Raw genomic sequence first — 24661 nt, forward strand, 5'->3', positions numbered from 1 at the left:
TAATGCTAGACCAGTTTCGACCAATGCGCGACCAGTCTTGACCAGTTTCGACTCAGTCTTGACCAGTCTCGACTCAGTCTCGACTTTTAAATTTAGTCTAGACTAGTCTTGACTCGGTCTGAATCAGCCAATCTATGTCAGTTATATATTGATCTTTAAAAATGCCAGGTTATTTGGTAGTTTGGTTTATTTCTGTCAAGTTTAAGAGAAAAAAGGTAGAATTTTCAGTGCGAACTAAATTCAGATGATCACCTTTAAATTTTTTTTACCTTTTTCAAATCAACTTGGATTTTCATAAAACTCTACAGCTATCTCAATTATATATTGGTCTTACAATGTTGTAGGTTATTTGGTAGTTTGGTTATTTTGAATTTAGTCTGAACTGAAAATTCTAGCTTTTTTTACCTATTAATCAAATCTTTAAATTTGACAGCAATAAACCAAACTTACAAATAATCTGACATTAGTAAGATCAATATATAACTGACATAAATGGGCCGATTCAGACCAAGATAATCAAGTACTCAATCAGACTTATTAAGTAAAGTCTAGACCAAAGTCAAGTACTGTCGCGATTATATTGAGTGTTGTCAAATACAATGTATGCTCGACCTTACTGGTTGAGCACAAAATAATTTTTTTTCAGACTCTGAGCAGTTTGTACATGTTGTAGTGAAAAGAGACCGAGGAATCCATGACAAAAACGAAAAACAAATAAAGGACAAACTGTTTTCAAAACACTACGTAGAAAACTAATGACTTATGAATATGATTAGCTGACATTATTTCTTGTAGATTACTGAATTAATGACTGTGCAGAAAGGAGGTTCAGCAGAACTCAGTTATAACCTAACAGTTCCTTTTGGCTGCCTATCATTTAATAACAGAACTCTTCCATGTTTCATTGAACTGAATATGCTTTCCCCCGACTATACGACAAGCGATCAATGTTACGGAGATATAGTTAACTTGGAACACTGTAGAGTAAAGATATGGCGGGACACATGGAATACACCCAGGACATTGGCTATCAAACATAGGGGAAGACAAATGTATGGTGTGTTTCCAGAACAAATTTCAATGAAACTGAAAACTTCAAGTGCAGACCATCCCTTATGGGATACAACTAAAATTCCGGAAATTAAAGTGAGTAGTATCCATAACTTGATCACAAACAACATCGATAAGCAAAATTTATTTGAAAATATTTACTTCAAAGCATAACCGACTTTTGTGTGTTTATTTAGTTGCTCTTTGTCCATGATCTCAGTGATAGAAAAGATATCAATAAGATGTGTTTCTGATTTTACATTTAATTCACAAAAAAATGAATATTGAAAGAGCAAACATGTTCTATTTTCCAACTACCAATTTGATTCTATTATTGCACACTTTTCACACAAAATGTTCCCCCATTGCCAATATTATTTGTAGACTGGTACGTTCTTTACCTGACAAAATGGACAGCTGCCCATGACAAGCATGATTAGTCGATTGTGATATATAGGGGTTTTTAAACAATTTGAAATGGAAAAATAACTATTGATATACACATTTTTTAGCTTAACAAAAGATTGAATATAATTGAAAGATTTAATATATATATATACATATATATATATATATATATATATATATATTATGTCCCTCCTAAGGGAAACAACTAAAAGAACGGATATTTAATTTAGGATCAATAAGGGTATTGGCAAATATACTATCAATTCAGTTAAATCGAAAAATGATTAATAAAGTGATGGTAAAAACAAAAAATTTTAAAACAGCAAAACAATTGTGTAAAAAACATAATTCATATGCTCATTGTGTTTTAGGTGCACGTCCATGATAATAAAGTTGAACTTCAGGAAAGAGTGTGCTCCGCATATAATGTCCATTTTACAACGTTTGACGGACTGTATGTTAATTTATTCACTCTGTTATGAAGAAATATATATTAAATAAAGTAAACGACAAATTTTGAAAGACGCAAGTGTATTTTCATACTTAACTTAATGATGGTACTTCAAACTTTTGCATGTTTGTTATGATCATATTTTTTACCAAATAAACTATGAAAAAGAACACATTGATACTGCTTATCATTTATCTCCAGTATGCATTAATTTTTGAAACCGTTTTTCATGAATAAATTCATTGGATTTATTTAGATAATGTCTGGAATACCAATTTTTGAAAACATTTTTATCGTTACATCTTAGGCATTACGAACAACCAAACCAAGGAACATTTACCATGTACAATAACAGACTAAAAGAAAGAAATATGATGGTACGATATTATATTGTGCTTAGGACTAAACAAAATGCGTTAATACTTAATGCACTGAAAGACGTTTACGTAATTTTGGATTGCTAAAAAAAAAGTCCCCGAACCGCATATGTTTTGCTTTTTTTTATATTTAAATAAGCAAATTTCATTAGCATGAATTTCTTTATACTATTATCTGAATACATACGAACTTTTACCCATTCAACAAAAATGTCTCAATTGATAAGTTGATTGATTGTTGCTTACATTACGTCCAGTGGCAGTTATTCAGGACGGGAAACTATTAACAATTGATACAATAAGTAGGTTCATCAAGGACGACAGGAATGAAGTGCGGGAACCTTCTACTGCCACTGGAAAACAATGGTATGTTTGATAGGTACAGAAATTTTGCCTTGCAACAGGGCAACTACAGACACCTTAAAGAGTTGTTAAAAGGGTTATTCAACGAACAGAGAGCCGAACTCTCTTTAAACGATTCATTGGATTTTACATCTCCTTTCTGACCGGATGTTGCTGCGAATTTATACATCCAACACAGCCTCAATTTAGCAAGGTTTTATCATCCGGTCGAAAGAAAAACCAAGGTTTCCATATTTTTAAACCTCAATCACCCTTTGGGAAGAATAGTTTTAAATACGTAACTCTGTTATATATTATAGCTTATGCGGTTTTTTTCGCGCTGATTGTTCGCACTTACCTATCTGAATATCGCCGCGAAGCCAGTTATTTAAAAGTGTGCACCAAATTTCTTTAGGTATTTCGAATAGACAAAAAAAAATATTACAGTCATTCCTTATAATCTAATTCTAAATTTCATTTTTAAAGAGTAAATCATGAAAAAAAACGTTGATGACGGTAACATGACAAAATTATGCCTTTGAGCTGATAGACAATCAACTTTCAGCCAATCAGAAGACGTGTTATATCCAAAATTGATTTATAATAATATAAGTGTAGATTCTTCAAATGCAATGACATATGTAACAACTATATTTATTATACACTAAATTATGATGCATTCCCTTCAATGTATAGGTACAAGCTAAGCTTACACAGTGCGACGACACTAACGGCGTTCATTGTATTTGTGGTGTTGCTGTGAGGGCTGGAGGAGATGTGTATATGTTTGACTTTTGTGATGGGAATAGCATTATACAATATATGGCTTGTCAACAACAACTTTTAGATGTTACTACTCGTTCTAAAGACAATAAAAAGTACAAGGTAAGATATGATTGTTTTTTAATGATTACAATTTTTTCAAAAAGTATTTGGATGACAGTTTGCGTATTAAAACTTATCTTATTTATTTGAAAGCATACTAAATTGGTAGATAATTTGACATATGAATTCACAGTTCGCATCTTTACAAGTATGATTTGTACGCATAGTTGAATAATTAAGAAATCAATAATCAAAAGCATGTACCAAAATTAAAAAAAAATCAACGTTGACATATCGTTTGTGCGAAGTAGGTGCCCAATACCTTCATGATAAGATTCCACAGATTACCACCAAAAGATATATGATTCGAATAATTCATGCTGCAACCAACACTGCTTAAGCAAGATATATTAAAATGAGATTCCATTTAGACTGAATAATTTCAAAGCTTTTTTTTTGTAAAAGATTACCTTTCCAACTGGTACCGAGGTAGCCGTTAATATCCAGTACATTGGCACGAACACTTTTATGGATGTAGAAATTAGAGCTTCAGACAGTGACTTTAACATGACAGAAGGCCTTTGTGGTACTCTCAACGACAAATGCAATGATGATTTTACTGAAACAGATGGCAAATTCTTACCAGTAAACTGTCAATCGGATACAATAATGGCTACGATATCACAAAATTTTTCGGATTCATGGAGGTTTGTGATATAAAATAAAAACCAAAAGAATTATTTTGTTACATCTGGTGATCCGTTTATTTGGCAATCGCCAATGGCAGTCAGCAGGGTTTAAGAACGTCCGTTGTTTGATCTGCTAGTCAAATGCGGTTTTTTTTTTAATATACGTTTTCACTTTTTTGGTCTTTAGGAAAATGTTGTTTGTGCTGTATTTAGACCCCTCTACCAAGAAATTTGTTTTGTATGCACACGTATAAAAATTGCGGTTTTTATCCGACGCAATCATAGGTTTGAACGTTGTTTTCAATTTAGACTTGTTTATATTTTTTCGTTTGGGCTTGTATTTTATTTGCCTTCGGGTTTATATGATCCGTTCATCCTATTTCGACTCTTCAAAATTCAAGAGTCTATCATAAATTAAGTTAAATTATATGGCCTTCCAAATACCGTTTCGATTCCTAACATCACTGAAGAGACATTAATTGTCGAAATCCGGATTTGGTGTACTAATTTTTGCACCTTTGGTTGCGGTATACCATCTTTTCCGCAAGTTTATTGTTTTCTGTTTGGTATTAAATTAATAGTTAAGTTCCATTTTGTTACATCTGGTGATCCGTTTATTTGGCAATCGCCAATGGCAGTCAGCAGGGTTAAGAACATCCGTTGTTCGACCTGCTAGACAAATGCGTTTTGTTAAAATATACTTTTTCACTTTTTTGGTCTTTTGGAAAATGTTGTTTGTGCTGTATTTAGACCCCTCTACCAAGAAATTTGTTTTGCATGCACACGTATAAAAATTGCGGTTTTTATCCAACGCAATCATATGTTTGAACGTTGTTTTCAATTTAGACTTGTTTATATGTATTTATGTATATAGTAGAATATTTTTTTTAACGATCAAAGAGCATGTCTATTAGAAATACTTATAAAACCGTATGTTGGCATTGAAAACAGTGCCATTAATTGCCTAAAATTATATTGATACTTTCATCAATTGTCTGAGTGAACGCCAAATCTAATATTTGAAAACTGAATGGTTTTTTGTAAAGTTGTTTATAATGTTATTATAATGCTTTGTATTTTTGGTGAATTAAAGGAATAATATTTTTTTTACAATGATGAACAATTATATTACAAGGACGATTAAATAGGAAACAAAATCATTGATGAAAATACAATCGAGCAAAAAGCAATAAACATAACTGAAATTGCATAGACAACTATATATATTCTTTTTTATGTTTCAATCAATTTAATGATAAAATAAAACATAGCCAAAGAAATTATCTTTTAGAGTGTCTGGTAGAAGTGACCTATTCAATCTCTCAAACGGCGAACAGATTGCTTTATGGACCGATCATGATGAGTATTGCAGTTGTCCTTCAGCAGAGATATCTGATGAATTTGAATGTTCAGCAAGATCAACCGTACCATGTAACAGTAAAAACAATTACAAAACGATAGGACAGTCTACATGCAAGCTGAGTCCTATAGACAACTTTAACATTCAGACTAAAAATAGAATCCAACAAAATGCCACAACACCTGTAAGTTTTGTTTTTTTATTTATTTATTTCAGTTTGTTTTGAAGGAAAAACTATTGTTCTTTCGTCATGTATAAACTTGATTATGCAGAACATTTGTATAAGGTATTCTATATTCTTTTGGTGTTGAAAAACAAGACATTGCATTTTTGAAGGTTTTTTGTTTTGTTTTAACGTATCCGTTTTATCGCACAAACGTGCTTTGGTCTACAATATTCTTTGTTGACACTATGAAAATCGAGTATTTATTGGGAAAGTCGACCGTTTTTTATCTGACTTTACATGTTCTTATTGTACATAAACATTTAAATGAAAAATAATCTTTAAGGTCATGCCTTTCAGATGAAGAAAATACATTGTTTGTTTCAAGAAGCATTATATCCAGTGGTTAGCACATTGTGTTAATAATATTTAAAAATAAAATAAAAATCTATTGTAGAACCCTGAGCTTGTTAATATTTCATTATCTGAAGCACAGTCTCGTTGTCGTGAAGCCATTGAAAACAATACAGCCTTCAAAGCTTGTTCAGTGGTACCAAACATGCCAAGTGAATATTTTATACAGATTTGTGGTATGGAAGTTCAGGTATGCGCTTAGTGTTTTTAAATCTCTTTTTATATCTTAGAAATATTACTAGTAATTTACAAAGATATTTAAATACTGCACGAAAATTTTGATTTAATTGTACATCTTATAATAATATATTGATGTTCTGAAATATTTTATTGATATTTGTCTTAAGTGTACGTGATAAAGGTTATCTCAGGAAAAATTGTCATGCACACTGATACACTACAACCCCTTTGACGGTGTCCATGTTGGTCAGCTGTTGATACTTATTTACTTTATTTTGTTATTTTCCAGAATTCAAAATCGATTGCATGGATTAGGCACACGGTTGATTCAATGAAAAGTCGTTGTTTGTCGGAAGTTCAGAAAAACGAGACATTAAATGACCAACCGAGTGAAGATATACCGTCAATAACTGAATCAGTAATAATGGCTATTTGTCCAGGTCTTCCTGAATGCAATGGGAATGGAAAATGTGATCATGGTGTGTACCTCATCAAACAGCCAATTATTTCATATATTTTATGTTTATGGTCGATATATAAATATATATGTATATTTAGAAGTTTATAAAAAGGATTAACCAGCAAATTTAATATGTACTGGATCGTCTAGAATAGACGATGCTGCGCAGATGAAGAAAACAGTCTAAATATTTGCACAACGGTAACAAATAGCCTTCGTCAGTGTCAATATTTTTTACACAAAATTGTAAAAATTATTGACACTGACGAAGGCTATTTGTTAAGCCAAAATATTTGTAAACACGATTTTATAACATCATCTTCGTATATTACCATCTTATATTAGTACCGTTGTGCAAATATGTATCTTTTTTAATCGTTCATAATGTAGAATACTGTGTTGAGAGGAGCATATATGTATGTTATGATCCATAACGTTTCATCACAGACTGTTTCATTCATTCAACATAGTAATGTATAAATTATTGATTATGATGTAACCTATAATTCAAGGTGTATGCGTTTGCAATGAAGGATTTATGTCACAAGATTGTTCTATGACAAAGACAGTACCACCAGAAATATACGGAGTTAGAGGAAATGGTATATGTGATAGGAATGAAATTAATTGTGATACAGCATTTGTTGTTGGAAATAGAATAGAAGAAAGTGACGAACTGTCTTGTAGAATATCTAAATATGTTGTAAGTCTTGAGGAGAAAGTGACGAACTGTCTTGTAAAATATCTAAGTATGTTGTAAGTCTCGAGTTTTCAGATTTGAGTAACTATCTTAATCCAAATCTGTACTTTTGTATGGAGAGATATCATGTTTTTTTTAACTTGGTCGATGGCAATAGACATTTGCAAGACAATTGTTTTTATACGCCCATCAAATTTTTTGACGGGACGTATTATGGTATACAAATGTCCGGCGTCCGTCCGTCTGTCCGTCTGTCCGTCTGTCCGTCTGTCCGTCTGTCTGTCCGGCGTAAACATGTCGCACCCTATCTTGAGAATGACTTAACCAAATTTCATGAAACTTAACATAGTTGTTTCTTATGATGGTCAAACGATCTGTATACTTTTTGGTGAAAATAAAATTAAAACTTTTTGAGTTACGGGACTTAGTAACTAAAACAGGTGTGTGGTTTTTTTCACATGTCGCGCCGTATCTCAAAAACAATTTATGATTATTGCTTAAAACTTTACACACTTCTTAGTTATATTAATCTTAAGATCTGTATACTTTTTGGTGATGATTCAAAATTTTATTTTAGAGGTATTGAGTATTTTGTTAAAAAAAGGGAGGGGTTTTTCACATGTCTCGCCGTATCTCAAAAACAGTTTATGATTATTGCTTAAAACTTAACACACTTCTTAGTTATATTAATCTAAAGATCTGTATACCTTTTGGTGATGATTCAAAATTTTATTTTTGAGTTATTGAGTATTTTGTAAAAAAAGGGGGAGGGGTTTTTTCACATGTCGCGCCGTATCTCAAAAACGATTTATGATTATTGCTTAAAATTTTACACACTTCTTAGTTATTTAATCTAAAGATCTGTATACTTTTTGGTTTTGATTCAAAATTTTATTTTAGAGATATTGAGTTTTTTGTAAAAAAAAAAGGGGGGTTTTCGCATGTCACGCCGTATGTCAGAAACTATTTATGCTTATTGCATAAAAATTCACACACAAGACGACGGGCGTATCATGCGCTCATGGCGCAGTTGTTTATTATCTTTATTGTTTTCGTAGGTATCCCAAATTACATGTTTTTGGTTGTTAGGCAATATTAATTTTACAGATGATATTCGCTGTCGAGAAGGCTTTTCTTTATTTGAAAACGACAATATGTTTATAGAAACTTCAAAATCGTTTTTAAATTTCTGTTTTTGTTTTATTTTGGTACATCTTATTTTAATATCAAACTCCTTGAAATGGAAACTTATCATCAACAAAATAGTGAGAAAAACGAAAATTACTATCTCTATATTAAGCCTCAATTTTCAAACATGTCTTTTTAATTTACAAACCAGATTCATCCAGATGGCAGTAAATCATTTGAAGGAACAACAATAGTACGTGGGAATGTAGAAACACTCGTAGAGGTACACTGTCCTTTGAAAAATCCAAAACAGAAAAGAAGCGTCGGAAATACTGGTAATATTCATTTTGTTGAAGTGTTTGATGTCAGTGTCAGTTATAATAGGGAAGATTTCAGCGACCCAGAAAGAGTGATTCTTATGAATTCCAAATGTCAACAAAACAATGGGACCACCACTGAGCCTAATTTTGTTCTGAAGGTAACTCATAGATTTTTGTATCATTATTATTATCATTATATCATTATTATCTATCATTATTGACAGAGGTGAAATATACGCTTTAATTTGAACATGACTTTAAATTTAAGGACATATTAGTTTTATAAAAATGTTTAGATTAAAACTATGTCAACATTTCTTAGAGGTAAATTCTATTTTCTGCAATAATAAGACATCACAGGTCTTGGAATTAACATTTGATTTTAATATTTTAAATCAATATGAATTTTCTACCAAAACAAATATTTATTTAGTTGTGTATGCCCCACCTACGATATAAGGGGTCATACAGTTTTCTAGTCTATAGCTAGTACGTCCGTCCAGCATAAGGTTAAGGTTATGTTTAAATTATTTTGACATGCAGTTGTGGTCACATCGACATAAAAATTAATACACACGTTCATCATGATTTGAACTTTGAAAAACTAAATGCCAAATTAGGGTTGTGACCCAGTTTTTGCTATTCACTGAACAAGTAAATGAGAAAGTTTGAGCGATGCATTATGCCCCATTAACACATTTTTCTTGGTTTCTTATGTTCCAGGATGATACCTGTTTTATCGATAACCAGTGCCTCTTGGACAAGGAACCTAACCCACAAAAAGAATATCTGTACTGTAATGCACCAGTTGATCAATTTCACTGGACTTTTGATGATAGCGAAAATTGTAAAGTAGAAGAACAATATTTTAGCAGGAACAACATGATATTTGACAAAGAATGCTTATTATGCAACCCTGAAATTACGTCTTATAATTGGACTCTCAAAGAGGTGTGTGTGTATTACAAATTAACTTTAAAGAAAACAGATGTTCGATATTTAATTCATGTGTGTATTGGCTAAATAATGAATATTATGTAATCAAAAATTATATGATGAAATCAGTATATTTAAGGGTTTGTAAGTAATTGAGCAAGTTTCTTTAAAATTGAGAATGGAAACGAGAAATGTGTCAAAGAGACAACAACCCAACCAAAGAGCAAAAATCAGCCCAAGGCCACCAATTGGTCTTCAACACAGCGAGAAAAAACCGCACCCGGAGGCGGGCTTCAGCTAGCCGATAAACAAAAATGTGTACTAGTTCAGCGAAAATGGACGTCACAATAAACTCCGAAACATAAATAAACCAAAATTAAAAAAATATACAAGACTAACAAAGACCAGAGGCTCCTGACTTGGGACTGGCGCATAAATGCAGCGAGAGTAAACATGTTTTGTGAGATCTCAACTCTACCCCTATACCTCGAGTCAATGTAGAATAAACAAACACACAGCAATACGCACAGTAAAACTCAGTTTAAAACAAGTCCTTCCTATATTAGAATATGTTACAGAAAAACTAAGCAAAATGACAATGATACATAAATTAACAAAGGACTACTAGCAGTTACTGACATGCTAGTTCCAGACCTCAATTAAACTGATTGAAATATTATGTCTCCATCATATGAAAATCAAGCACAATCCCTCTCGTAACCCGTATCATGCCAACAACTGGTTTTAGAATAAATGTGTTTATTTCCGATGCAAAGACCCTATGAGTGAATCAATATTAATTCATAAAAATGCCATCTGTAATGACCAGACAACAGTATCGTAACTATATCCCTTCTGAGTAAGTCTGTTTAAAGGTTTGGTTAGCTTTTGAGTCGAATGACGACATTTTTGTGCTTTGTATAGAATATTACCATAAAAGATTGATATGTGAAATACCTGAACGTATAAGATGTCTGCACGTTGATTTATATTTACGAATGATGTCCTTTTACCGATGATAAAATTGAATGCCACGAGCTTTTTTAGTTTGCAATTTTTTTTATTTTATAGAACTATTGTTTTATCGATGGTGTATGTCTTCCACATGGTGAGAAGAATACGGTTGATGAGTGTTTGTTATGCAACACAATAAATAACTTTTTTGAGTGGACAAAGCATGATGAAGGTACACGTTATCATTTTGAATTTCTTACTTATAGGTTTATACAAAGATCGGATAAAGTCGATCCTAGTCTTATATATATTTTTTTATTTTAAATTAGTTTACGTGAAAAAAACCTGTGTGCTTTAAATATACCAGTATTTTTTTATTTTTTTGTTTGGACAGAAACACATGTGCGCATGTGTATCATATGTTATAACTATTTCTTATGATTCATTTCTTGTAAACAAACGAAAACGTAAATGTTAAAGGGGAATATGATACCAAGAGGCAATCATATATCATAATCGAAGAGAGAAGTGCAACAGCTTATCAAAGAAAAAAGAGGAATCAGCAGTTGATTATAGCAAGAAAAGAAAAAGATGGAAGGGGATGTAGATACGACAAAGGAGAACATCTGTCATCTTTGACAAAGATATTTCATAATTGTTATCCCAAGTATGAAATAACACAACGTTCTGACAAACTGTCAATGTTATAGTTTAGAAACGTTTTATCTTCAGACTACTGTTGAGATTTACATTTCTGAAATTAGTTATCAGAAGCGTTCTAAGAATACAGTGTTATGACATAATCAGTAGTAAATTCAACATTTTGCTGCCTTGATTTTCTCCTACAATTTAGACGTACATACTAAATACCTTCTGTATGTACATTCAAACATTGCGTTGTCTACTTTACAGTGTGTATAACAAAGGTTGTCAAACCATCTGATACCGAGAGGTCGTCCAGTAAACTTGGATTGATACTACTGGGATCTATTGGTAGTGTAGTAATCCTGTTCATTGTTGGTTTTATTGTTAATTGTTATGTAAAAAATAACAATAGTCGGTAAGTTATTTCAAAAAAATAGATTTCAATGATTATTTTAATGAATTAATGTTTTAAATATTAATTATTTTATAAATCAGAATTGAGATATTTTAGATAAGCGCAAAAAAGAATTCCATGGTACATTCAAAACGGGGACATCAATAAAAACTGACAAAATCAAACGTTATGAATCAACGGAACGAGTGAAATACAACTGTCATATTCCTGACTTGGTACAAAGGTTTTCCTGGATTAAACGTCCAGGTTGTATAAATACTTTTAGGAGCTATATAAAACGTGTATGATCAATAAAAATATAATAGATGTACATGTATATTTCTACAGCAAGTCTACACCTTTGTCATTTGTCCAACTAGTCTTGTTGTTTTAACAATAAGTGCGCCATGATTTTTCCTCAGTAAATGGGTAAAATAGTAATAGTCCGTTAGATTTTGAAATGTATAATGTTTTTTCATATATCAAAGAATAGGATTGCAGTGTATATCAAATCAACGAAAACTCATGCATACTTATGTTGTTCCTAGTCAAAATGAAAATAAAAGAAATACTGTCTAACCAAATAACATTTGAAAAACTTGCAACGCTCATAGAAAGGCGATGTAAAGGGCTTGTAAAGTATGTATTCCTATGCATGTTTTATTTGTCTTTAATGTATATTCCCGGGTTTTTTAGTTTGAAGAAGAAAAGCACATACGAAGCTGATGAACATTACGACATGAGGAGGCTGCCAAGGTTGAAACTAAAAAACTGAAACGCTCCACCAATATGATTGTTTGTTTATGTAGACACAAATGACAATTGTACAAATTTGAGAAGTATTTGTTGAAAGAATCATCACCATAAAATGAACATTTATTAAGTATTGTATATATATTACTCTTACTACATATGATTAAACATCTTTATAATATAGTACCAACATACGCAAACTGTTCTATAATTATAGTAATTGAATCCGTAAAACATACTATATTATAAAACAATTTTTTATTGAGCTGTTATATAAATTGAAGAAAAATATTATTCATTGTCTTTTATATAATTTTGATGTATAAATTGCTAAATAAAAGTGTTTATAATATTAGAACTTTTCAAGTATATTCTAAAAAAATCCAGCTTCGTTCTAAGGTAATATTGAGGAAATATCCTACATCAGTGCATGAATGCTACATTGGTTATCCTTCCCGACTGATTGTATTATCATTGTTGTTTTTTTTGGCAGAGGAGTCATATTCTAAGCTATGGGATATAAAACTCTTGTCCACTACCTGGTTGAATACGAAATGACCATGAACAAGATAATCCGTTTACTTACCAGAACGTTTCTAAGAAGTGATTAATGGTCTTTTTGGCTGAGTACAAAGGACATTATTACAAAAGGAAAAAAATTTTAAAACGGAAGAGTTATATTATTTTTGAAGAACAAATTGCTGCAATTAATATATGAATTGCATATTTCAGATTATAAGCTCTCCATCTTTAATAAGATTTGGATTTTCACTTATTTTGGCCTCGAGCATCACTGAGGAGATATTTGTTGTCAAAATGCGCATTTGGTGCAGAAAAATTGGTACCGTGTATGTTATTAGTTTCAATCAAAGGGGATATCGAAAAAAAAAAGACTATATAGCTTAAGTAAGCTTCAAAAAAAAATATTTTAGAAGTCAATTACGGTACAGGCATTAAAGCGAAATTAAAAAGAGTCTTGTATACAGATTATGCAAATGAATCGACTGTTCCTGATATTTCTCACCGATCCTAATTATTAAAGAATATCAAAAGTATAAGAATAGCCGGTATATATGAACATAATAGGAATTTATAAACACACAATTTGGGAAAGTAACTAAACTCATCGTTAGTCCTGAGGGTATCACCAGCTCAGTCGCAAGTACTTCGATACTGACATGATTTATTACATACCTTATTTAAATTCTCCGTTGATATTTTTTTTTAATCAGGCAAAGTTGGCCTTAGATGAATTTTGCTAATTTTTAAGGTCCCTTTAGCTCATAAAGCTCCCTCCGTCAATAATTAGGAATTGAACGTTCCTCTTGAAGTTCAATACAAAATATCGTTATTTCATTTCATATTAGTTTCATTTTAATTTAAGGGACATATTTCACAAACGTGCAATTACACTTACCGCAATTAGAACTATAATTAATAAAATAACAGACTTAAATATTCCCTTTTCGCTTTGGCGTAAATGTCCAATAGACACTTTTTTCGAACTCGACTGGAAAATTCAAAGCCTCCTGAAAATTTCTCAAAATTCATTGAGAAAATCGGTTTGATAGCGCTTAGAACACAATTTTCGCATTAACTATATTTCTCAATGCCATAATTCCCGTAAACATTATGGATTAGTATCTAATTCTTTATTTGAGTGCGATATTATTATGTTATCCTTTTTGTAAGGCTAGATACAGAGATGATTAAACATAAAAATTTATTAAGTAATAAAAATTAGATCTTCGCACTTGTTCACTGTTTTACTTGCTCACAATGTGGGAGCTTCAATATAATAAAAATTAAATCTCTGCGCTTTTTTCTCCCCTCGGTCTGTCCCAAACATCGTGAGCAGGTACAGACAGTTTTGATTACACTCGGTATAACCGACATACAGTTAATTCAGGGTTTTACGGTGTATTAAATCTAGTTTGGTAAATAAAGGGTCAAACTACTTTTATTCGTGAAAGTATTGTCGTAAAAGTAGGTTTAAAAAGTTGACATGATTTTTGATAAATTTGTACATTCTTTATATTACATTAACACCTATTATGCATTTTAGCAACAAACTAATCACAAATGTGACAAAACGCACTATCACATTTAACAGAATCTATGACAGTACCAGAATCTATGACAAACGAGACGATGACAATTTTGAAATTATAAATTGTAAAATTATAAATTGTATATTTATTTACTTTACAGTTTTCCCTTTATTTGTCTTAGTGCTATTATATTTCCTTTGGTCATATGGCTTTTAACACGACTCGGTATTTATGCATCCCGCTATCGGGTTTTGACTTTAGGCTTTCCTGGTTCATGTGGGTCCTGAAGGGCGATTCGGATGAAAGAGTGTTGTTTCCAATTTGTTTACCCTTGTAATTATACTTAATTTGTACTTTATTAAGAAAGTGTATACTATATACAGTATGTACTATCAACTACAAAAAATTTGTTTATCTGAGTCCTTGTCAATTTACTACCACCTACAAAAACGGTTTTGTTGGTGTCTTTGTTAGATTTATTTATGTTTTTTGAATTATTGAATCAGTTCTGGTGTATGTCTGTAGTGTATGTTTGCATACTTTTGCCTGCTGGATCCCAATTGTTATCACATTGACCTAGTGTGTCTGTTTGGGTTGCTCAAACGGTTTTGTCAATATAACGGAACTATATACAACTGTCATATAAGTGGAAGGTTTAGCTTGCTATAAAACCAGGTTTAACTCTTCATTTTCTTCAGAAAATGCCTGTACCAAGTCAGGCATTTGGCAGTTGTTTTTCACTCGTCCCAACTGTTGGCTGATAACATTTTATTTTGTCAGTTTTAATGGACTTCCTATGTTTGAACTGACCATAGAGTTCTATATATACTTTTTTAGCTTTCGAATTCAAGTACCATGTTTAATTTATTGCTAAATCAAGTTTTTTTAACACATTATCCTTGATTCTCGATGTTTACAAGTAACAAATTACATCTTTTTATTTAAAACAGTTTCAACAAATGACAAATTCATTGTATTATTTCTTTTATAGATGTTTAACGACTGATATCTGAATGTCATTGCTGTACCGTTCGTTGTCTTTGTAATGTGTTTTATTTGTACTATTCTTTGCAAATTCTTGTACTGGTCGTTGTGCTTTTAAGGGTTATCAATATGGTAGTATAATAGAGAATGGAAACGGGGAATGTGTCAAAGAGACAACCACCCGACAAAAGAGCAGAAAACAGCCCAAGGCCATTAATGGGTCTTCAATGCAGCGAAAAATTCAGCTGGCCACTAAATCATAGTGTATACTAGTTCAGCAAAATGGACGTCACACTAAACTCCTACAAATATAAATGAACCAAAATTTTAAAAAATACACAAGATTAACAAAGGCTAGAGGCTCTTGACTTGGGACAGACCCAAAAATGCGGCGGGGTTAAACATGTTTTGTGAGTTCTCAACCATCCCTATACATCTAGCCAATATTGAATAAGCAAACACAGCTAAACGCACAGTTACATTCAGTTTAAAAGAAGTCCGACGAGTCCGATGTTAGAATAGGTACAGAAGGAACTAAGCAAAATGATAATGATAACATATGAGTACTAACAGTTACTTACATGCCAGCTCCAGACTTCAATTAAAACGATTGAAAGATTATATATTCATTATATGAAAATCAAGCACAATCACTCTACTTTGGGGTTAAGTATCATGCCATAACAATTATACGAGAAGAACATGTATGTTACAAATGCGTGACAAATTCCCGAAACTACTTGTGTGTCTTTTTGAACGCACAACAAAGTTATAGCAAACACCAATAGATTTAAGAAGATGTGGTATGAGTGCCAATATGACAACTCTCCATCCAAGACACAATTTGTAAAAAGTAAACCATTATAGGTCAAAGTACGGCCTTTAACATGGAGCCTTGGTACCAAAACCGTTTGTTTCTTTGTTTCTTACTTTCTTTCTTTTTTGGTGTTTTATGCAACTTTCAGCTACCTTCAGGCTTGGCTATATTACGGCGGTCAGTTTTTTTTTATTGGCGAAGGAAGCTGGAATAACCAGAAAGAAGTATCTTCCTTGCAGACTATTGATCATATAGGGGTAAATTCAGTAAAAAACTTTCCCACTGACTTGAATGCAAACCTATGTCTTTTAATAAATGTATACCTGGTTTACATATATCATTCATTAAAGTACAAATGTAGTCCAATATTTTGCAACAATAAAAACATAGGGTCATGCGGCATTTTTGGGCCATTAACATGGCCTTGTTTGCAAACACTGTAGATTCAGAAGAGCACAGGTCATCAGTCTTATACTGAAAGCTCTCCCCAAATGGGCGGTCCTTGATGACGTATATTTATTTACCGAATTTACCCCTATACAGTTTACTTAATTATCAATCAGCTTGAAATGATTTAGGTTGATTCTCATGATATTAGTTATCCCGACTCGTTCTGAGTAAAATATTCGTTCGGTTTGGTTCTGTTTAATTTATCATTATATCATAACGAGCTTCATATAAAAGAGAGGCGAAAGATACCAAAGGAATATTCAAACTCCTTAAAAAACTGATAATGTCATGGCAAAAAACGAAAAACGACGAAAAGACAAACAACAGTACACAAAAACACAACATAGAAAACAAAGACTGGGCAACATGAACCCAACCAAAAAACCGGGGTGATCTCAGGTGCTCCGGAACCTGTTTATGTGCAATAAAGCCTTGGATTTTAAAATTTGTTTTGTTCATGTTAAGGATGTTCGCTCCTCATGTTTTTGAATTTTTGCCAGATTTTCGGAATCCTCTGGTTTTTTCCATGTTTTGCCGTTAAAAAATTTTGTCCACTAACCCCTACTTTTCTTTTCATAATTTTATAAAATATAGTTTAATAAGCCATATTTGAAAATCTTTTAAAATCCTTGTTATTTTTTCATAGTTTTTGAAAGAGAAAAGCGGACAATGTTAATAGTATGAAAAATCTAGAGAGAATCATTTCCCGCCAAATTTTCAATGGCTTATATCTCGAAAACAAGCACACGGACCCTTCATTTTTTTCTGCTTTTTTTAGTTCCTTTGTTTATTTACTTTCATTTTGTAACAGTCTTTTAAAAGGCTTGTTATTTTGAAAGAGAGAAGCGAACATCCTTAAAGGGGCATTAGCTACGAGATATAAAGAAATTAAAATATGATTTTTTTGTTCAATCATTAATGAAAGTGAAATTGTGAAATAATAATTCACTTACAGCAGCCAGTTTGGTTCAATTTAGTCAAAATTATCTAAGAAACGTCGCTGATGAATTATTCACTTGCAAGTGAATAATTCGACCTCATTGAATCCGTATTCGTATGACCTTCAATTTAGCTAGAGATGGGTTACGCATAAACTAGGCGTATTCAGCTATTAAAAAACATGTCAACATTGAAGTGAAACAAGGGTAAACCACTTGGTTGACTGATTCGATCAACAAAAACTCATTCTTATACATGTAAAAACGATGATTAACATATTTTTTAACCTATAATATGAAATCAAACAGACCTAGAAAAATCCAATTGCACGTGTTACCTATCTATTTTTAAGTCTCCCAAACGAAGTTTGGGAAGACTTATTGTTTTTGCTCAGTTCTTATTATTATTATTATTATTATTATTATTCCTCTTCCTCTTCCTCTTCCGCCGCTTTTAAATTTGAACTTGTCCGCACCCGTTCCCCAAAACCACTTGTCAGATTAACTTAGGGTTTGACAATATGTTAGACTAACATGTCTAATGGTGCAATCAGGGTTTTGTTTGTGCAATGGGGTTATAAAGGGGTACTTTGAGGGGCATAAAAGAAAAGAGGGTTTTACTATAGAACCCTATGGGATTTTATTTTTTTAAATTTTCAAATGATTATAACTTGAAAACCGTTTGTGATAGACACAATCTTTTTAAATGAAAATGTTCTAAATGATAAAACCCATTAAATGAAATACAGGGTTAGTCCCCAGGGGTCACCCCACCCCCTGCCATTTAAGAAAGTTCTAATACCTTGTAAGTGGTCAAGATCCCCACCCCTAAACCATATATATTCTGGTTTGTCATGCTAAGATGGTTTGAATGATATATAGGGTTAGTCCCCAGGGGTCATCCCGACCCCCTGCCATTTGAGAAAGTTCTAATATCTTGTAATTGGTCTAGATCCCCACCCCTAAACCACATATATTCTGGTTTGTCATGCTAAGATGGTTTGAATGATATACAGGGTTAGTCCCCAGGGGTCACCCCGACCCCCTGCCATTTGAGAAAGTTCTAATATCTTGTAAATGGTCGAGATCCCCACCCCTAAACCATATATATTCTGGTTTGTCATGATAAAGCACATGAAAAGAAATACAGGGTTAGTCCCCAGGGCACACCCCCATCCAATGTCATTTAAGAAAGTTCTAATATCTTGTAAGTGGTCAAGATCCCCACCCCTAAACCATATATATTCTGGTTTGTCATGCTAAGATGGTTTGAATGATATACAGGGTTAGTCCCCAGAGGTCATCCTGACTCCCTGCCATTTGAGAAAGTTCTAATATCTTGTAAATGGTCGAGATCCCCACCCCTAAACCATATATATTCTGGTTTGTCATGCTAAGATGGTTTGAATGATATACAAGGTTAGTCCCCAGGGGTCATCCCGACCCCCTGCCATTTGAGAAAGTTCTAATATCTTGTAAATGGTCGAGATCCCCACCCCTAAACCACATATATTCTGGTGTGTCATGCTAAGATGGTTTGAATGATATACAGGGTTAGTCCCCAGGGGTCATCCCGACCCCCTGACATTTGAGAAAGTTCTAATATCTTGTAAATGGTCGAGATCCCCACCCCTAAACCATATATATTATGGTTTGTCATGATAAAGCACATGGAATGAAAAACAGGGTTAGTCCCCAGGGGTCACCCCCACCCCATGCCATTTAAGAATGTTCTAATATCTTGTAAGTGGTCAAGATCCCCACCCCTTAACTATATATATTCTGGTTTGTCATGTGAAGATTGTTTGAATGATATACAGGGTTAGTCACCAGAGGTCATCTCGACCCCCTGCCATTTGAGAAAGTTCTAATATCTTGTAAATGGTCGAGATCCCCACCCCTAAACCACATATATTCTGGTGTGTCATGCTAAGATGGTTTGAATGATATACAGGGTTAGTCCCGAGGGTTCATCCCGATCCCCTGACATTTGAGAAAGTTCTAATATCTTGTAAATGGTCGAGATCCCCACCCCTAAACCATATATATTCCTGTTTGTCATGATAAAGCAAATCAAATGAAATACAGGGTTAGTCCCCAGGGGTCACCCCACCCCATGCCATTTAAGAAAGTTCTAATATCTTGTAAGTGGTCAAGATCCCCAACCCTAAACCATATATATTCTGGTTTGCCATGCTAAGATAGTTTGAATGATATACAGGGTTAGTCCCCAGGGGTCATCCCGACCCCCTGCCATTTGAGAAAGTTCTAATATCTTGTAAATGGTAGAGATCACCACCCCTAAACCATATATATTCTGGTTTGTCATGATAAAGCAAATCAAATGAAATACAAGGTTAGTCCCCAGGGGTCACCCCACCCTATGCCATTTAAGAAAGTTCTAATATCTTGTAAGTGGTCAAGATCCCCACCCCTAAACCATATATATTCTGGTTTGTCATGCTAAGATGGTTTGAATGATATATAGGGTTAGTCCCCAGGGGTCATCCCGACCCCCTGCCATTTGAGAAAGTTCTAATATCTTGTAAATGGTCGAGATCACCACCCCTTAACCATATATATTCTGGTTTGTCATGATAAAGCACATGAAATGAAATACAGGGTAAGTCCCCAGGGGTCACCCCCACCCTATACCATTTAAGAAAGTTCTAATATCTTGTAAGTGGTAAAGATCCCCACCCCTAAACCATATATATTCTGGTTTGTCATGCTAAGATGGTTTGAATGATATACAGGGTTAGTCCCCAGGGGTCATCCCGACCCCCTGCCGTTTGAGAAAGTTCTAATATCTTGTAAATGGTCGAGATCCCCACCCTTAAACCATATATATTATGGTTTGTCATGATAAAGCACATGGAATGAAAAACAGGGTTAGTCCCCCGGGGTCACCCCCACCCCATGCCATTTAAGAATGTTCTAATATCTTGTAAGTGGTCAAGATCCCCACCCCTTAACCATATATATTCTGGTTTGTCATGTGAAGATTGTTTGAATGATATACAGGGTTAGTCACCAGAGGTCATCTCGACCCCCTGCCATTTGAGAAAGTTCTAATATCTTGTAAATGGTCGAGATCCCCACCCCTAAACCATATATATTCCTGATCGTCATGTCTCAAACATTTGAATGACGTATAGGGTCAGTCCCCAGGGGTTTCCCCCACCCCCAATGTTCTAGTATCTTGTAAATGGTCGAGATCCCCACCCCTAAACCATATATATTCTGGTTTGTCATGCCAAGATGATTTGAATGATATACAGGGTTAGTCCCCAGGCATCACTAATGCATATAACTTTACTGGACCAAACCAATTTTCACTGGACTTTGCCCAATGTCAGGCGACCCTGGAAATTACGAATTATGGGAGCTTCGTTTGGGAGACTTCGTAACAGCATCATGTTACAATCATTTCTTGTTATATCTTTATTTATGTTTATATCGGGTTATATGACCGTCTGCAGTCTTCGGAGGTGACCTCGATGGTTATTTACATGGCGTCTAGACTAAAATACACACGAAATGCTGATACATATAATCGAGTCCATGCGTCGTAAATTGTTTATTTTAGACGTGTTATAATTTCAATATACGTTTTAGTATGTAATAAATAGAATATGAAAATTTGAGTCAAATCGGTAAACATGAATTTGTCAGCTAATGCTCCTTTATAGGTCAAAGTAAGGACAACCTAGGGACATTCTATAAAAATTTCGTATTAGCTCATCGGACCCAAGAGGAAATGTATGATATTTTCTGAAGAAGGTTCAACTGTAATTAAAATTTAGAGTAATATTTCTTCAATTCATGACTTCAAAGGTATATTAAAAGCAGCATTTGTAAAGTTCTACTTTACAATAAAAGGATATTGCACGAATATTGATTCTAATTTTCCTTGTAGAATTTGAATTGCACTCACAAACTCCTGAAATTTTATATTCTTCTCCGGAGTCATATTCACAAGTATTCGTGAATTAACACTATGTTTTCCTTATTTCGATTAATACGATATAAATACTTGATGCTGTTAGAGCATGAATCAGTCACTTGGCAAATATGTGCCATTTTTGTACTTGTCTTCACCTTTATTGCAATCGGTTATGATTGCTTATTTGTATAATCTTATACCCTTTTTACTGATAATTTTGTGCTGTTAATATTGAGTGTCTCTCTATCGATTGTGGTTTCTAAGAAGAACAAATATATTTAAAAATCGCGAATAACGTGTAAAAATTGGCATTCAAATGTGAAAGATAACACCTATCAACTTTGGTCCTGTCAGGAACTAAAAATCAGAACTTTCTGATATCTGGTATCAAGTTTCATGTGAGTATGCTATACTGTTTGGTGCATTTTCAAATTAATCGCTTTTCAACTTACTAGACTCAAGCTGTTAACCAAATACTTATATATTCTTACATATAATGGCCATGTTTGAAATTTACATTGCATTTTCTCAAAAATTACAAATCAAGGCTTACTGAAATTTGGTATAGAGTTCATGTCAGCATGATTTATTGTGTGATGCTTTTACACATTCATACCTCGTCATATTCCTGTTTACCAAAGCTTAGCGGGGGTAATACAAGTGATCTATTGCTCACAGTTTAATTTGTTTTACTTCACTTGACTTGACATCACGAAGAAATAAATGTATAACCGTGGATAATAGGAAAGTAAAACACATATTTTCAGAACAGAAAGAACCATCTCGGATAGCGCAAAATATCACAGAAACGAAATTGAATACAGCTGCTTTAATTCAGTGAGCTACTCTTTCTTAAGTAGGTTCTGTTTCACGTACATGCTCATAAACAAAAAAAATGGCAAGAAATGTTATGTTCATAGTTTCAAACCTATTTGAATAGTTCGAAATGATAGGTTAAAAAAACTAAAAATAGGTATTTCAATTCAGATAGGATATGTTCTTATCGATGTTGTTGCCAACGAACGATACAGTGCCAAAACGGAAACACGAAACTAGCGTACAACAAACAAATTTAGAGACTGTTATTTAGAAAAATCATAACAAATACAATGAAATTGATATACATGTATCATGGAACACATTCTAGAAGAACATATTGCAATTGGGGTGCAAAGACCACTTATTATATCAAGTTAATATGTAAACATATTTGAAGCATTTGATGGGAGTCTTGCAATTGTGGTTTGTAAATGTATTCGCTTTTTTAAAACTACCGCTGGAATTGGAATTTTAATGTTTACATGCATGACTGAATATGCATACAACGTATACGATACCTAATGGTATATAAAATGGTACATAACCAAGCCATATTTTCCATATAATATATTAACCCATCTCAGCTTGTTGTTTATCGCTTCGGTGTGTACAGCGTCTGGCGATTATAACTATATGAATTCACTATACTCTAACGAGAATGTTAATAATGAGGACAAGACTTAAATGAAAATAACAGTTTAAATTAGTTTACTATGTTCTTAAATTGACATTAGAATTAAGTATGGAAACGGGGAATTTCAAAGAGACAAAAACCCGATAAAAGAGCAGAAAACAGCTCAGGCCACCAATGAGTCTTCAACGCAGCGAGAAAATCCCTTACCCGGAGGAGGGCTTCAGCAGGCCCCTAACCTATAATGTAAACTAGTTCAGCGAAATGGACGCCACACTAAACTCCGAAACATATATATGAACCCAAATTTAAAAAAAACACACACGACTAGCAAAGGCTAGAGGTTCCTGACTTGGGACAGGCGCTAAAACGCCTATGACACATATTTATCCTGCAATCAGCCAATCAATGTACAAATAACAGGCACACATTAAGTTTTCCTTTATATGAACTTGTTCAAATAAAGAATCCTGTTATCCAGATTTCATGTTTAGCAAGCGGTTATGTACATATTTCTTTTTGCGTAACATTTTATTTTGTGGTCCTCTTCGTGGTCCGTGTTTAAACTATATCAATTTCTTTGAATATTCATACACAACTATTTGGATTTAAACAACTAAAGCTTCAAGTGTGTAAATTGCAGGATAAAAAGACAAAATAATTGATGTACATTGTCGGAAATATGAAATGTATTTGTACTCGAAACGAAACAGGAGAAAGGCTCGTACAAATAAATTTTATATTTTCCGACAATACAAGTGTGGACACAGATCAGTGTGGATAGTATGATTGGATGTTTGACAGTGTTTTATATGACAAAAGGAGTTCTATGTTTTATGTTTTCTATGTATTAACTGTGTTGCACAATGACAACCAACATGAACATTAGGGGTGTTGTTTATGTAATATTTAGTTTTTTATGTTCAACACGGGCATGGAAGAGATACTAATTGCATTAATTACCAAATGGTTATGATAGAATATATATGTTCCACATCTTGATTTTGGATACATTTTGTAGCTAGGAGAGGAACACATATTAGGTTCATTTTTTTCTTAATGTGATTTTTTTATATGGGAGATGGTATCTGAGAACATGTATTTGCTTACTATTTGTATGATTCTATTTATATTACTTTGTTGGGGATTGTCAGTATCGTCAGTAAAAGATTTCGGTTAAATGTGGAAATTGTTTCTCAGTTTAGAAGACGTTTAATGTTTTTTAGTAATGACAATGCCTGACATGATGATTGGAGCTAGAAAGTGAATTTCTGTGTTATTTTTTATTAATTCTTTGAAAATATCTCCTCCAAAGCTGGTCAAAGCAAAAAAAAGTTTTGACCAGTATGAAAATGATATCAACAAAAGAACCTTTGTGAGCATGCTTCAAAGACTCATAACTAACTACAGAAGTCATATGATAAAATGTCAAGTGGATATTATGAACATCTACTAAATATGTCTAAATATCTAAAA

The 24661-nt window shown here is 33.1% G+C and overlaps 1 protein-coding gene across 1 annotated transcript in view; it reads left to right on the forward strand.

Moving 5' to 3' along the window:
* LOC127701925 (von Willebrand factor D and EGF domain-containing protein-like) overlaps nucleotides 1-12810 on the forward strand; it is a 34171-nt gene extending 21361 nt beyond the window's left edge. The window contains exons 3-9 of the mRNA XM_052205894.1: nucleotides 6549-6738; nucleotides 7232-7422; nucleotides 8759-9025; nucleotides 9591-9818; nucleotides 10875-10989; nucleotides 11670-11817; nucleotides 12493-12810. Coding sequence (XP_052061854.1) covers nucleotides 6549-6738; nucleotides 7232-7422; nucleotides 8759-9025; nucleotides 9591-9818; nucleotides 10875-10989; nucleotides 11670-11817; nucleotides 12493-12571 — 1218 coding nt within the window. The 3' untranslated portion in view covers nucleotides 12572-12810. The remainder of the gene's footprint in view (nucleotides 1-6548; nucleotides 6739-7231; nucleotides 7423-8758; nucleotides 9026-9590; nucleotides 9819-10874; nucleotides 10990-11669; nucleotides 11818-12492) is intronic.
* The last annotated feature ends 11851 nt before the right edge of the window (nucleotides 12811-24661 follow it).

Source organism: Mytilus californianus, unplaced genomic scaffold (genome assembly GCF_021869535.1).
Source record: "Mytilus californianus isolate M0D057914Y unplaced genomic scaffold, xbMytCali1.0.p SCAF_5, whole genome shotgun sequence".
Taxonomy (NCBI): Eukaryota; Metazoa; Mollusca; class Bivalvia; order Mytilida; family Mytilidae; genus Mytilus; species Mytilus californianus.